General features: G+C 47.1%; 1 protein-coding gene across 3 annotated transcripts in view; it reads left to right on the top strand.

The window, feature by feature from the left end:
* Positions 1-15,221, top strand: part of LOC117224316 (uncharacterized) — a 75,374-nt gene that overhangs the window by 20,623 nt on the left and 39,530 nt on the right. For all 3 annotated transcript variants that reach the window (XM_033477131.2, XM_033477132.2, XM_033477134.2), the window contains exon 3: positions 10,472-10,538. In XM_033477131.2, coding sequence (XP_033333022.2) covers positions 10,472-10,538 — 67 coding nt within the window. The remainder of the gene's footprint in view (positions 1-10,471; positions 10,539-15,221) is intronic.

The following is a 15,221-nucleotide window of genomic DNA, read 5'->3' as shown; positions in this document are numbered from 1 at the left end:
TCTAGTAAACTAGTTCCTGTATTATCCAAAAAAAAAGAAAAATTCGAGTCATTTAGTTTAGTCTTGAAAAAAGCTATTGCGTTTCAAAAGGCGTACGAACACTTTTTGCCACTGTACGTCCCATCTTGAGAAACGCCGGATTAATTAAGCATTATCCCATCGTACAATGCTTTTGGAAAGCGATCCAATCGACGGATCCAATTGACACGAAATATTAGAAGTTCGAGAAGATCTCTAGGATCCGTGTTCGCGTTGCGTCTCGCCGCAAACACGGCGAACAGTTAATCGCTTCCACCTTGAAGCCGCGTAATCCGTCTAACCCGGCTGCGAAGCTAATAACGCATCTTCTTCGTTTACAATTCCATCAATATTCATCGGTTTGTCGAACGGGTTGCAGACCTTCCAGGCTTATCCGACTATGCATCCGCGAGGTTAATCTATCCAGAGGACTGCGATGATGTCATCGGAGGAGAAAAATGCGACGGAAAAACGCGCGTTCGCGAATTGTTGGCGGAATCGGGATCTAACTAGTCTTAGCCAGTATTAATTGCACACGTACACGCGACCGTCCCCCTCGTCGCGACGCCGACAATTCGATCCTTCGCTCCGCGGAGCATAATCTTCCATTTGACGTAAGTTGGATCGCTTGTTAATTCGCCGATATCCACCCGAACAAGATACCCGTGAGCGTCGCTCCGGCTGCGAACGTAATCAAACGTGGGCCACGGTTTATTCTAAACTCCGCGTAATCAACTCTGAACGCCGGGAACCGCGTGCCTCCGCATCCATCCGTTCGAGTGTAATTCAATCGCATTCGCAAACAGAATCGGGGATGCGTTAGACGCCCGAACTAATTCGGCGACTGTGATTTTAGCCGGCCAGACGTTGCGCAATCAAACTCGCGAGATGCTGTAATTTCTCCCGGAAATGCCGAATCTCGGGTTACCGGCAATTTCACTCGGCTAGTCCGACGCCTACGTGATTTATTGCTACCTCGATGCCGAGGTTATGACGAGGTTATTTGAATAACATGAATAATTAGCTATGTGCAATGTTACATGGTTGTTTATCCGGTGCATTTTACAATTGAAAGAATTATGTGCAAATAGAAAAATAATAAAAACATATGCGCCGACTGGTTTTATATAGAAAAGTTGGAATAGTAGAAAGAATGACCAAAATCTATTCAAAAACCAATTACAGTAATTTCTCCGAGAAATGCCGAATCTAGGGTTACCGTGAATTTCACTTGGCTAGTCCGACGCCTACGTAATTTATTGCTACGTCGATGCTAAGGGATGAAATTCCAGGGGAACAACACAAAATGGTTGGGTGTGAGTTTCTCCCTAATTCGCTTTCTTCTCCCTAATTCCTTTGCGCGCAAAAATGAACAAATTTGAAAAGAAAAGATACGATTATTCGAGCCTTGCGTCTCGTTTTTATAGCTGTTAACAATCGGTGACTATAAAAACGAGACGCAAGGCTCGAATAATCGCATCTCCTCTTCCCATAATGCACGCCGACGTGCTCTTTTCCCCCATACCGCTGCCTTTTCTCTATAAAAAAACGAGCCGCGAGGCCCGAAGAATGGCGACTTAGTATTCTCTCTTAGTATTCTCGGATCAGCCGGTTTCAATTTCGCTCTCCGAACATTTCCGCGAGAAATCACCGTACCAAAGTCTCTCTAGAATAACCTTTGTTCACGATCCATCGTTCCGATTGGTTCCCGTCTCGCGCAGCAATTGTTCGGGAGTCGATCGAGCGCGCTGGTCGAAGTTCAAAGCTGGGAACAACAAAAGTAATGGGCATCGGAGATTCTTTGGAGTGTCTCGGGTTTCATGCTTGCTCTCTACCTTTATCATCGGTGAATGCAACGAGCCAGCTCCGGTCCCGAAGGAGCTTTGATCCCGCGTCTCCGAGCGAAGATGCTCGCGATTCTTTTCCGAGCTCGAAACGTTCCGCCGAGACGCGGCGGGCCGTAAAAGGTGCAAAAGGGGTTTTAAGGGGCTCGGGAGAGCAGGAGGCTGGCTGATCAAATTAGAGGCCGAAGAGTCGCGTCAAAGCACCGGGCGATCGTGTAATCGTCGTTCGTGCTCGACTTGCTCTCTCTCTCTCTCTCTCTCTCTCTCTCTCTCTCTCTCTGGCACGATCGCGGCGAAATTATCGCAAGATAATCAATCGCGACCGGCTCCCTCCTTGAACGGGTGCTCCGTCGGATCGACGCGTGTGCGTCCCTGCACCCCGCGCACCCTTGCACGCCGATACGTAATGGAACGACGACATTGATTATCGGCAATCCAATCAGACGCGCGTATCGCTCGCCGGCCAATCGATTCGGTAATATTAATTGATTCTCGCGACCGGATCGCTCGACTTTCTCAAAGCGGAAGCGTTCTCGTCCAATCTCCGACGATCCTCGATCTCGAACGGCCGATTTCCGATCCGACAGACTGTGTTAGAAACACGTTAATTGCTCCGGGAAACGTCGCCGACTCCTCTTTCGAAGCAGTCTCTCTCTCTCTCTCTCTCTCTCTCTCTCTCTCTCTGATCGGACACGTTCTCGCGTATCTGCTCGCGACAAGAGCGACGCGTTTTATCGCGGGAGGACGTCCTCGAAGCCCGAACGCCGTCGCGCAATCGAATCCCGGATTTGTTCGAGCTTTTACGGTCAACGGAAAAGTAGATAGATTTATCCGGAGGCTGAACAATTTTCCATTATCAGATCAAACAACGTCGGTGCGCAAACAACGCCGGCTGCCCGGCCGCCGAAGGGCGGCTTCCGGCTCGTTGCAGCGAGCCGAAACACGGCGGCGCTTCCGTTTCCGAATCTGGAATTCTGCTTCCGCTTTTCCGGCACTCGGCTCCCAATTTTCCGCGGGATCCCGTAAACACCGACTTCGTCGGCCAGTGTATTTGGACGACCGAGTCGAGGACCGCCCGCGTCGAGCCGCGTCGATTGCACTGTTTGCAGAAAGTCGCTCGCCGGACGTTTTCCGGAAATCGATGCGACCGACTGTCACGGCCGAACAATCGGGACAATTATTTCTTGCGCCGCTTGCACCCTTCCTTGGGGTGCAGCCCCGCCCACCCCTTAAATTCGTTCGTCTCGACTGAACCGACGAGCAGAAGCTTCGAGTAAGCTTCTCCTTGAACTCTGCGATGAGAACCGGGATAAAACGGAGCCCCGGATAAGAAGACGTTATACCGAATTTTTCTTCATATTTCCTTTTTTCAGGCAGAGCTTTTTTTATGCTCGGTTGAACGGTTATAATAATAAATAAGATGATAATAATAATAGTAAATAAAATCATAATAAAATAAATAAAGTAATAATAATAATAAAATACCTAAATACTTCTGTTAACGTTAATTAATTATTATTATGTTAACACCATTATACCTAATAATAATAATAATAAAATAATACTAATAATAAAATACCTAAATACCTTTCTTAACATTAATTACATATCTCGAGATGTTCAACAACGTTACAACCGCCCCGTGCCACAACAATCGTCGGCCTCCCCCCCTCAAATTATAAATCCTGTTTTTACTGCGTCCCCGACGAGGCGAGCAAAGTGCTGCACTCCGGCATCGTCAGCTCCCGTAACAGGTACGTCTGGAGATCGATCGACCAATCGATCAATTAATCTTGTCAATGTTGAGATTTTCCCCCGGCCGGGTGTTGGAACAGCCTCTCTCCTTGTATGATAATTAGACCATCGACACCGCGCACTCGTAACGAGAAGCGTTCGCCGGTGATCGATGCAAGGGTTAATTGGTTCGATCGGCGAGGGGGGGAGGGGGGGATAGGGACATCGGAGATCTTCGCCGCGATTCGCCGTGGATGGGAAAGACGGCCGAGAGGAGGGTGGTTTCCGAGCAGCGTGGATATCAAGGAACCCATTAGCGCGGGACTGCGTCGCCGACGCAGCGTCGTCGACGACGACGACGACGGCGGGCACCGTAGTCGGCCGCAATTACGCTCTGCAGACGACGTTCTGGCCGCGCAAGTCAATTGTTAAATCGCCAAGGGACCACGAATCGTTTTAGCGCCGGTCCCGTGTCCGCGTTATCTCGGTCATATCCTCTTTTCAGTCGCGCACCCGTTGCCGGCTAACTTCGGCCGACCGCCGCTGGACTCGTTCCAGTGACACACGCGATATCGATCGCGACCGTGATAGCAAAATAATCGTTCGGACACCGATCGCTCCACATAACCAGCGGAGAAGACGACCACGACACCGCGACCACGTTCCGATTCATCCTTTCGACCCGCTTCTCTTAACACGTCGAATGCCACGCCGGTTTTACAGAAATCGTCCGTGGCGCCACGTTGAATTTTCTTTTATGCGATACGTATAATGTTGGAATATTATCTGCAATAGATAAGTTACAGTGTATAATATATATTATTATAGTATTATATAGTATTATAGTATTATAGTATTATAGTATTATAGTATATTATATAGTATTATAGTATATTATAGTATTATAGTATATTTTATAGTGTTATAGTATATTATATAGTATTATAGTATTATATAGTATGATAGTATATTATAGTATTATAGTATTTTATAGTATTATATAGTATTATAGTATTATAGTATATTATATAGTATTATAGTATATTATATAGTATTATAGTATTATAGTATTATATAGTATTATAGTATATTATAGTATTATATAGTATTATAGTATTTTATAGTATTATAGTATTATAGTATATTATAGTATTATAGTATTATATATATATTTGACATGCTAATTGCGACGGGAGTCACTGTTTGAATTGACGATGCTAATAATACCAAATTTTAGATATTGACATTTCTTTGAAATTATATATATTTCTATCAATTTGGGCGCGCCGGTCACCGGTGGCCCCCATGGCGTCACCGCCAAGTTAAGTGCCGGTCACCGGTGACCCCTTGTCGCATTCAACGTGTTAACCCTCTCCACGCTGCCACGTTGCTCGACGGACAATGTCGTTTTATATGCAAGCCTGGATGCACCGAACGCGCGCGCGACCTCTTTACATTTTTAACAATTTCCAGCGAAGCGGGAGACTGCGATCTCGCGATTGCACGGTACCAAGCAGATAGCTGTGAATCCTCGATACGCTACCCGTTCGTTGATTAAGTATTAATTACTGTTCTGTGGAGCGGATTTTTACAGAAATATATTTTACGACGAATATAAATCTGTATGCATTTCACTCGCAATTTTTTCGCGAATTTCCGTTCCACGTGGATTTCTATCGCGCGAATAAAGAGAGAATTTCGAGATCGCATTTAGAGATTAATGTTTTTAATTGAACAAGAATTTAGAGATTAATTGTTTGTTTGAATATGTTTACTTTTACTAAGTTTTCATAAATTTGCTGATATTCGCTGCAACGATTCCGTAAAGTTTGTCGAGATTTGAAGATCTAACGTTGGATGTTCTGATCAATGTTTATGCATAAAACGGCCCTTTCCAATTATTCGACTAATAAAAAAGCTTCACGAAGATTTAATGGCTGCGTGAATTCAGATCGCGTGAACTGATATCGATGTCCCAAAAATGTCTCGCAAACCGAAAATGGGGAGTTCCTGAGGTGATTTGCAGTAACTTTTTCCTTAGCGAAAATGCAATCCGCGGCTTCGTTTACGAGTTATTAACGAAAAACAGTGACCAATGAGAGACGAGCTCGGCTGGCACGTTGGCGACCGAACCAATCAGCGGAACTGGGCTCCGACCGCTCGTTGGCTTGGTCGTTCCGCGCTAGCCGAGCTCGCTTCTCATTGGTCAGTGTTTTTCGTTAATAACTCGTTAACGGTGTCTCGGAGAACATTTTTGTAAAGGAAGAAGTTGCTTCAAATGATCTGAGGAACCCGCGAGACATTTTTGAGAGACCCTGTATATATAGCGTTATCTTAATAATATAATTTGGTCGAAAAAATTTGTTTTTTTAGCACAAGCTTCTCTCTTAAGTTTCTTCGGAACAATAAAATTCGTAGATCGACGTGCTGGCGAACGCGACGAAAATTGGAAGAAAGTGGATGAATCGAAAATGGCGGTCGTATCACCGCTTCCCCCCGCGGCCGAGTCGTTCGCCGTCCATTTTGTCGGAACACGCGACGAACTTCCATGGTCGGCGATCCTCTCCGGGTTTAATTATCGCTTAATTAACGCCGGTCGGCTGCTTCGCCGACGCGTTAACAAAATTTCGACGCGGCGCGGCGCGGCGAACACTGCAACAGGTACACGTTTCCGGGCTGGGAACGCGCTGCAACTTTTTTCTATGCGATTAGCCGACGGAGTCCGACGAACGGAAAAACGAATGGAATCTCTCTGGCTGAGAATTCAATCAGCGGAAATCGTTCGGGATTTCCTGCGCTCGTCGTCGAATTCTTTCTCTTCTTTTCTTGGTCTTTCTCTCTTCCACTCTCTCTCTGGAAGAGAGAACTCTCACTCTCACTTTTTCTTTTTTTCTCGCAACCCCTTGCTGCGCATCGCGCCACGAAAATACCAATCCGGGAGAAATCTCGAGCAAGCGGAGGAAGCGAAACGTTTCCCGTTTCAGAAAAATTGTCTCGCAATTTCAGGGAAGCTCCCACGCGTCGTCGACGGATACCGTGGAAACAATTAGACCGTCGCCGATGAAAGCGTGTCAACGAAAGTTCACACCGTCGATCGATCGTCCGCAATTAGGAATTATGAGGCTCGCGGAAGCCCGGCGCGACGTCGTTGCGCTTTTAATTAATCGCCGCGAAACACGGCACGCGCGCGCGCGCCAAGAATCGTGCAACGAGCCGCGCGCCGAAGCCGAATAAATAATTTTTTTCGTTTCCGGCCTTCCTCGAATCGGAATATTAAAACCATCCGTCTCCCTCGCCGCCACCCTTTGCAAATTAAACGCAGCTTCTTCCGGGAATTTCCTAGCTCCGTCGTCGCGGGCAATTATTTCGGTTCATTTGCACACAAAAAAAAGAAGAAAAGAGAAAAGAAAATACGTTCATGCGAGAGATTTTAATTGCAAAAGTAAACGTTGTTTACGATCGAACGGTCCGCAGAGCCACAGTCGAAAGCCGTTTCTCTCTAATTAACCGTTTTTAAACGAGGATCGGCGCGCCGCGTTTCCATCGGAGGATTCGCGAAAAATACGCCACGCACGGAGATTGCGTTTCAACCGGAACTTCGTTTCGAAGCTGACAAGTTTTCGAGCTCGGTTTTCGCAACGAGTTTCAGCTTTTAACCGCCCCACGCCCCTCGCCGCGCCCCCCTCGTTCGCAGAACTTCGTTTCGCACGATCTGCACACGTTGCATTATCGCGGATCCGCAATCGTCGGCGATTCAACGGTTCGCCTGGTTTCGCAAGCGATTCTTCGGCGTCGATCGCCGGACGAATTATAATATACAGGGTGTCCCAAAAATGTCTCGCAATCCGAAAGTAGGGGATTCCTGAGGTCATTTGAAGCAACTTTTTCCTTAGCGAAAATGCGATCCGCGGCTTCGTTTACGAGTTATTAACGAAAAACAGTGACCAATCAGAGACGAGATCATTTGGCGCGAGACGACCGAGCCAATGAGCGGAACTGGGCTCCGTGCACTCGTTGGCTGGGCCGCCGCGCGCCAGTCGAGCTCGCCTCTTATTGGTCACTGTTTTTCGTTAATAACTCGTAAACGAAGCCTCGGAGAAAATTTTCGCAAAGGAAAATGTTGCTTCAAATGACCTCAGGAACCTCACATTTCCGGATTGCGAGACATTTTCGGGACACACTGTATGTCTTGTCGGCTACGGCGACGATGTTTATCGGCAACGACGCGTAAATTGTCTGCTCTCCGAATCGGCATAATCGATCCGACTCGCTCTCGTTGGCTGCGAAGCTTGAAAGGGGAAGTCGGGGCTCGATTCGCGACTGGTTCACCGACTCCCGGCTGCTTTCGCCTTCGCAGACCCGTTTTAATCGCGAGGCTGATCTCGTTGATGATTTAATTACTTCCAATCAAATGGCGCGTCGCGACTCGACGGAGCAACTCTTGACCTTTCGCAGCCGCGCCGTTGCGTCGACGATACTATCGATCCGCCGATCGATCGTCGCACCTGAAAGAGAAATTTTATGGAATCTTCGACCTGGTGCACTGTGATGCGATCTTAGGGGGGTTCGGGACGATAATCGTGGTTTTTAAGCTAATTAATTTTCGATCCAAGTGCGTCTTTTTTGGTTTAAAGGGAATGCAAAGACGAATCGGTTTGTAGGCAAGTAATATACAATTTTGTGTTAAACAAAACTGCAAGATCTACTGAATCTACTAAATCGACATTTAGTATTGCAATTTTTTGGAAACTACGTAGCGAGTACTTTTTGTTCGAAACATTTTTTATTTAAGAATTATAACTGGGTATCGTTTGTTTCTTGGGATTCGAGGGTGTACGTTTTTATTATTTCTTTTTAATTGTTTACGTATGAATGAAGACACTAGATTATAATTATAATATATAGAAAAGAAATATGGATTTTTGATTTTCTTCCTTGCATCAGCGCGCTGCAGAAAATTCTCTCCAATTGTCCCTCAGCTTGTAAACGAAAACGGATAATTTGAGAAGAGGAGACACGATTATTAATTTTTGATCCTATTTATCGATGCATTTATTGATACAATTCGAGAGAACTCGCCGTACAAGGCAAAAAGTGCTCCAAAACGCTAACAAATATTTTCAGAATATTTTTCGAAGTTTCCTCAAACAAGTAAAAACCATTCGAATGAAAAAGATACGATCTCTAGGCCGGAACATTCGCAGGAATCGTGGCTTATTGTCGCCTCGCCGCGTCGTTGCCGGTGCATCTTCCGTTCACCGCATCGATCGCGCGGCTTCGCAGGCATTTACTAATTATAAAGTTCGCTCTTTGAACGGTTCCGGTGTATGTACGAGTGCTCTCGGCCACTTAGCCCTCGGTTGAATCGAGTTTGCACTTGTGCGCGCCAGCGCGTTCGTACTCTTCGCGAAGACAGCGCAGAATTCGCCGCTCTCTGTACAGTAATGTCTCTCCAATTGACGCTCAGATTGTCCACAAAAATGGACAATTTTCGAAGGGAAGATACGATTGTTCGAACCTTGTTGCTCGTTTTTTTATGGCTATCGATTGTCAACAACTGTAAAAACGAGTCGTAAGGCTCGAATAATCGTATCTCCTCTTCCCAAATTGTCCATTTTAGTGGACAATCTGAGCGTCAGTAAGGGAGACATTACTGTAATTGGTTTCTAAACACGATGACCACTAAAATGGACAATTGGAGAAGAGGGGATACGATTATTCGAGCCTTACGGCTCATTTTTATACTTGTTGACAACCGATAACTATAAAAAACGAGCCGCCACTCTCCCGCTCTCTCGCTCTTTGTCTTGCTCTCTCCCGCTCTCTCTCGCTCTGTCTTGCTCTCTCCCGCTCTCTTCCGCTCTCTCTCTCTCTCTCGCTCTGTCTTGCTCTCTCCCGCTCTCTCTCTCTCTCGCTCTCTCTCGCTCGAACAATCGTATCTCCTCTTCCCAAATTATCCATTCTAGTGGACAATCTGAGCGTCAGTAAGGGAGACATTACTGTACCCGGTGTCCAGAGATTCCCGCAGCGATTCGAGCACAGAGAAAACCGATCTCTTCGATTCCGACCGAAGCGTAGCCTTTCGAACAACGATGGCTTCTCGTTCAGAGGACAGGATAACCGTTCGCATGTGTGCAGAGGTTTCGGGAGAGCCGGTTCACGTGTAACGATCTAATAATTGTATCGTTGCTGCTTCCGTATCCGCCGAAGACCGGGCTACCTCTGTTATTGCATTATCGCCCACGCTAAGAGATAATTGATTAAAAGGTCCGACGGTGGAAGTGCCGCGTCCTCCTAATCCTATTACAACTGTTACGTACGGCGAAAGTAATCGGGTCGGAACGCGATGACGATGCGTCCACGGACGGCCGCCGTTTCGAATTGTTCGACGCGTAAAAAAGCGCCGGGCCGGGCCAGGTGTTCAGACGTCGACAGATCTCGAGAGAATTAAGAGGAATTCTTTTTAATTGTTTACGTACGAATGAAGACACTAGATTGTAATTATAATATATAGACAAGAAATATTGATTTTTGATTTTTTTTCCCTTGCATCAGCGCGCTACAGAAAATTCTCTCCAATCGTCCCTCAGCTTGTACACGAAAATGAACAATTTTCGGAGGAGAAAATTCTCCTCTTATGGAGAAGAGGAGACGCGATTATTCAACTTTCACAGATCGTTTCTACAGTCGTCGACAACCGAAAACTATATAAATCCATATATTGATGCAATTTTTAATCCAATTTTCGATCCATACAGGAATTCGACAGAATTAAGAGGAATTAAGTAAATTAAGTAAAAAGTGTCGATAGGGATAATGTAGGAATGGTCGTGTGAGAACGGTGGCGAATGATCTTCTGTTTGATTATTTTTCAGCGTACAACATATGGGGAGACGTTCCGCCGCGAAAATGTCGGCCACCGAAGATCGGCGATATACCAAAGTGAGTACACACGTAGTACATTCATAGCACATTCATCCTGCGGGATTGATTAGCGGCTCCTTGGCGTTTTTTATCGCCGACTTTTAAAAGACCATGAAAGTCGTCGCGGCTGATTAAAGCGTCGATTACTCATCCCCGAGGAAGCTTACCCCGCCTTCTTCTCTGCCCCGTTCCGAACGTCTCGTCGGTTCGCCGGCGTTCCTTGCGGAAAAGGGCGAGGGAAAAAAAGGGAAAGATAAATGAGGAAAAATGGAACACGCAACCGCGAAGAGGTAAAAACCATCGGCCCCGATACGCTCGATGGATAACGGATCGCGGGGGTGGAGACGCGGACGTGGAAAAAACGGGGAATCCCTTCTGGTGAGGGCGACGCGTGCGAGGGAACACGACCAAACGCTCTCTCTCTCTCTTTCTCTAGCTCTCTTTTTTTCTTTCTCTCACTCGAGAGAGACTCTCTCGTTCACTTTCTCTTTCTTTCTCTCGCTCTCTTTTGCTCTCTCCCGCTTTCTCTCACTCTGTCTTGCTCTCTCCCGCTCTCTCTCGCTCTGTCTTGCTCTCTCCCGCTCTCTCTCGCTCTGTCTTGCTCTCTTTCGCTCTCTCGCTCTCTGTCTTGCTCTCTGTCTTGCTCTCTCCCGCTCTCTCGCTCTCTGTCTTGCTTTCTCCCGCTCTCTCTCGCTCTGTCTTACTCTCTCCCGCTCTCTCTCGCTCCCTATCTTGCTCTCTCCCGCTCTCTCGCTCTCTCTTGGACTCTTTCACTCTCCCTTTCTCGCTGTCTTTCTCTTACTCTCTCTTTCTCTGCCTTTTTTCTACTCCTTTTTTTTCTTTCTCTTACTCACTCTCACTATCTCTCTCGCTGTGCGTCTGACGTCGGGGGTGTAGAAGAGCAATTATTTAGACGAGCTCCGTGCCGCCTTCGCGGCTATCGATCGCCTCCGAGACAAGGTTAAAAATATCTATTTGCATGTCGGGCTGCATTATGGCAGATTAGACCGTGGTTCTTGCCTCCGCTCGTCAGTCCTGGCACCCTCCCGCCCCGGGCTTTCTACCCCGTCGCACGGGTTTTCTCGCGTCGGATGAAATCGACTACGGCAGCGAAGGTCGGGGTTAATCGAACCCCGAGAGCTGCCATCCGACCGACGACGCGTAGCGAGCGCATCGTTCAATAAACGAAATTCGAGAAATCAACTTTCTATTTTATAAGATTCCGGCGTAGGCTCGCGAACGGAGTTATTATGAAACGTCGTCGTAAAATAAACGGAAATTCTGCTTACTTAAATTCGCACTGTTTTGGGTAACGCTTCGATGTCGAGGAAATACATTTTCCAGGTGATAATGTGTAATTAAAAGCGAAATATTTGTTGCAACAGCAGCGCTATTTGGAAGCGAGAGCATTGTTTCGCTGAATAATTAAGTATTTCACCCATGGACAATCACAGAATAATAGCGCGTCGAAAGTTTTCCAATTACGGCGAGAATTTTAAATACGTTTTTCACTGAACAGCTGAAACTGTTTATGGACGGGCAACGAATTCGGGTACCAGACGCGTCTGTTCACGATATTATTCGAACAACTTCCGCGCCAATGTACCCTCGCAGTTCTTTTTTTAACAGTTTTAGTTTCGTATTATTTTTCGTTGCTTGTGCAACGCAACGAAAGTTGCAAGAAGCAAATACGAGGAAACTTTTCAATTTATACGAAAGAGGAGGAGACCATCCCCCCACCACACCTCCGTAATTCATCGTTCCATTGAAAAATCCATCATCGGTGCCCGTTCGGGGAAGCACCGCGAGTCCCCGTTTAATCGAGATCTCTTTGCTATTATCTTCTTTCGCGCGTGCCGCCGACGGCAATAAACCGCTGGGAATCAGGGTGGGTCTGGGATCGCTTCGGATAATCCGTGATCAATAATCGCGCGGGGTGGGACATGGGAATCGCTCGCAGGGTCCTGCCGGCCTGCGACGAGTCGTCGCCGGACTGTGCAAAAATGCCCAAACGTTGGCCACCACGCGTTAAAAAACACCCTAATAACATTAGAAAACCGTACCGTTACTTCGTAAACGTACCGTCACCTAAAATCATCGAGGTCGTCGATTTAACGTAATTTAACGTTGGATTAACATTTTGATATTGACCGTTCGCGAAGAAAAAGCGAGACGTCTAAAGAAAAATTATTTGTCGATTATGTAGTTCGCTTAAATCGTCGAAACCTGCAAAACACGTTTTAAAAATTTTATAGATACTCTTTTTTCATCTTTCTCGAGAACGATGTATAAAAAAGTTACGGTAATGTCTCCCTAACTGACGCTTAGATTGTGCAGAAAAATGGACAATTTGGGAACAGGAGATACGATTATTCCGGCTTTGCACCATGTTTTTATAATCGTTGACAATCGGTAATTATAAGAACAAGTCTCGCAAGGCTCGAATTCGCAAGGCTCCTCTTCCCAAATTTTTGTGGACAATCCGAGCGTCAGTAAGGGAGACATTACTGTATTCCATTTTAGAAGGCGATCGAAACGCGTCGAAAATTGCCCCATTTTTTTGGAAGAAGTTGCCATTGGGGATGGCAGAGTCCCTGGATTCTCGGTCCTCGGAATTCGTGGTTCTCGAAGGCGGCGGCCGAGGGGACGCAGGTGGCAACGGCCATTTTGTCTAGACGCGTGAATTATCGCATCGCAGCCGTTGTCCCGGCGGCTGTAAAACGCGCGCGGAACTCGGCCCGCGCGAACGCAGCGGCCCGGCGGATTCTGGTCGATCGCCAGGAGAGTCCTCGGGAGCTCCTTGGCCATTAAAACTTGGCTCCCCCCAGGATAACGCGGTCGCTACCGATTTATGTCCCGCTGCATCTGGGATGTCCCGATAGCGGGCGCAGGCCGCTAACTCCGTTAAGCATCGTTAAACCCCAGGGGAACTTTCAAATTTAATTTGAAAAGCGCAACAATCCGCTCGACTCGAGATTCGTCGAGTGAAAGTTGGCCGGCCACGGTCGATTAGGGGGCTACACACCCTCGGACCACGAAACCTCGCTGCATCCGCTGTGCTCTTGAGCTAGGAGCTACGAGAGCATGTAGCGCGATGATCGATACTGTCGTCGAAGGAAATTTCATTTCGAGAACGGCGCCTCGGAAGCCTATTTTAGAAAACCGGCCGGACTCTCGACCGATCCCCTATCTCGCAGACTCAATTTTCAGCTATCAGTCACGAAGTCCTGTGATGTCGTGAGAGAAAATTGGTTCCGGTGGTCGGGCGGGGTATCTGGGACACGAATCGGCCGCTTAGAATGCAAGACGAGCCGGTTTTATGGAACGGGGAGAGCTCTAAACAACCCTCTCGCTCGCAGACTCGGCGCGAGACGGGCGAAGCCGTGGCGTACAACCAGGGTAGATCGAGGGAAAATTCGGTTACAACGAAAGATGGGCTGCTTGGAATTCAAATGGGATGCTCGGAAAGCGAGGCGGTCCTGCTTTACACAGGGTGTCCCGAAATTGTCTCGCGAGCAGGAAATGGGTCCCCGAGATCATTTCAAGCAACTTTTTCCTTTACAAAAATGCGATCCGAGGCTTCGTTCGCGAGTTATTGACGAAAAACGGTGACCACTGAGAGATAGCGCACGGCTGACGCCCTCGCGACCACTGCCGCTGCGACTGGAGGCGGAGCGACTCAGCGGAGGGCGGAGCGCCGGGCGCATTCGACGGGCGATTGGTCTGCGTTTTTCGTTAATAACTCGTAAACGAGGCCACGGATTGCATTTTCGTAAAGGAAAAAGTTACTTCGAATGATCTTAGGAACCCCTCGCTTCCAGGAGATACCATAATTTTGAGATACCCTGTAGTTATGACCTATAGTTGACATCCTATAGTTGAATGAACTAGAATAAATTCGCAAAATTGAAATTAAAATTACCCCCTTCATAGCTGCAATGATTGGAGATTTTTCAATTGTAATAATTATTTAGAAAAAAGAAGACTATAATGAGCATGAATAATATTCATACCTTTAACAGGCTCTTCCTGGAAATCTCCAGCACCGTGATCTACAAAATGCATTTTCCAAATGTTCGTCATGGGCTCAGATAAAAAAGTTTAAACAACGTTATATTCAATCTTTTTGTTATTCCAATTAACTGCAATCTAAAACAGCTTTCTGTATACTCGTTCCAGAGGAAATTAATCAATCTACGGTCTCAAAGATATTGAATTCCTTCGAGTCAAATCTAAAAAAGTTATTCCATTTGCAAAGTCGTCAACGTACTTTCCGCTGCGACTGTACTTCGAACGACCTCAGGGCGGACGCCCCCATTTCCGGAGACATTTTTGGGCCACCCGGTAGAGCCGGGACTCTTCTTTAGCCTAGTTTTTAGTTCCGATAGCGGACGAGCCAGCAGATCCTCGATTCCTGGGACATCGATTCTCCGTTCCGGGCATCTTAGATTTCGCGGATCTCGACGAATTCCGTCGAAAACGACGATTCCATCGTTCCGGCGAACGGCGCCGCGTCCATTCGACATCCAGGCCGAAAGTCGCTCGACCGTGGGAGAAGAAGTAAAAGGACCCGGGGTGCCGGATCTGTGGCGGAGGGCGGGTTAAGTGTGGGTTAGGTGCGGGTCGATGAAAAGCTCGGTTTAACGCGGTCCATCGAGCCAGAAGCTCCGCGGGCCGCTGCAAGCTGGCCGGTTGTGCAGG

This window comes from Megalopta genalis, chromosome 13 (assembly GCF_051020955.1).
Source record: "Megalopta genalis isolate 19385.01 chromosome 13, iyMegGena1_principal, whole genome shotgun sequence".
Lineage (NCBI taxonomy): Eukaryota > Metazoa > Arthropoda > Insecta > Hymenoptera > Halictidae > Megalopta > Megalopta genalis.
The sequence above is the reverse complement of the archived record's forward strand: the minus strand, read 5'-3'. Positions and strand labels throughout refer to the sequence as shown.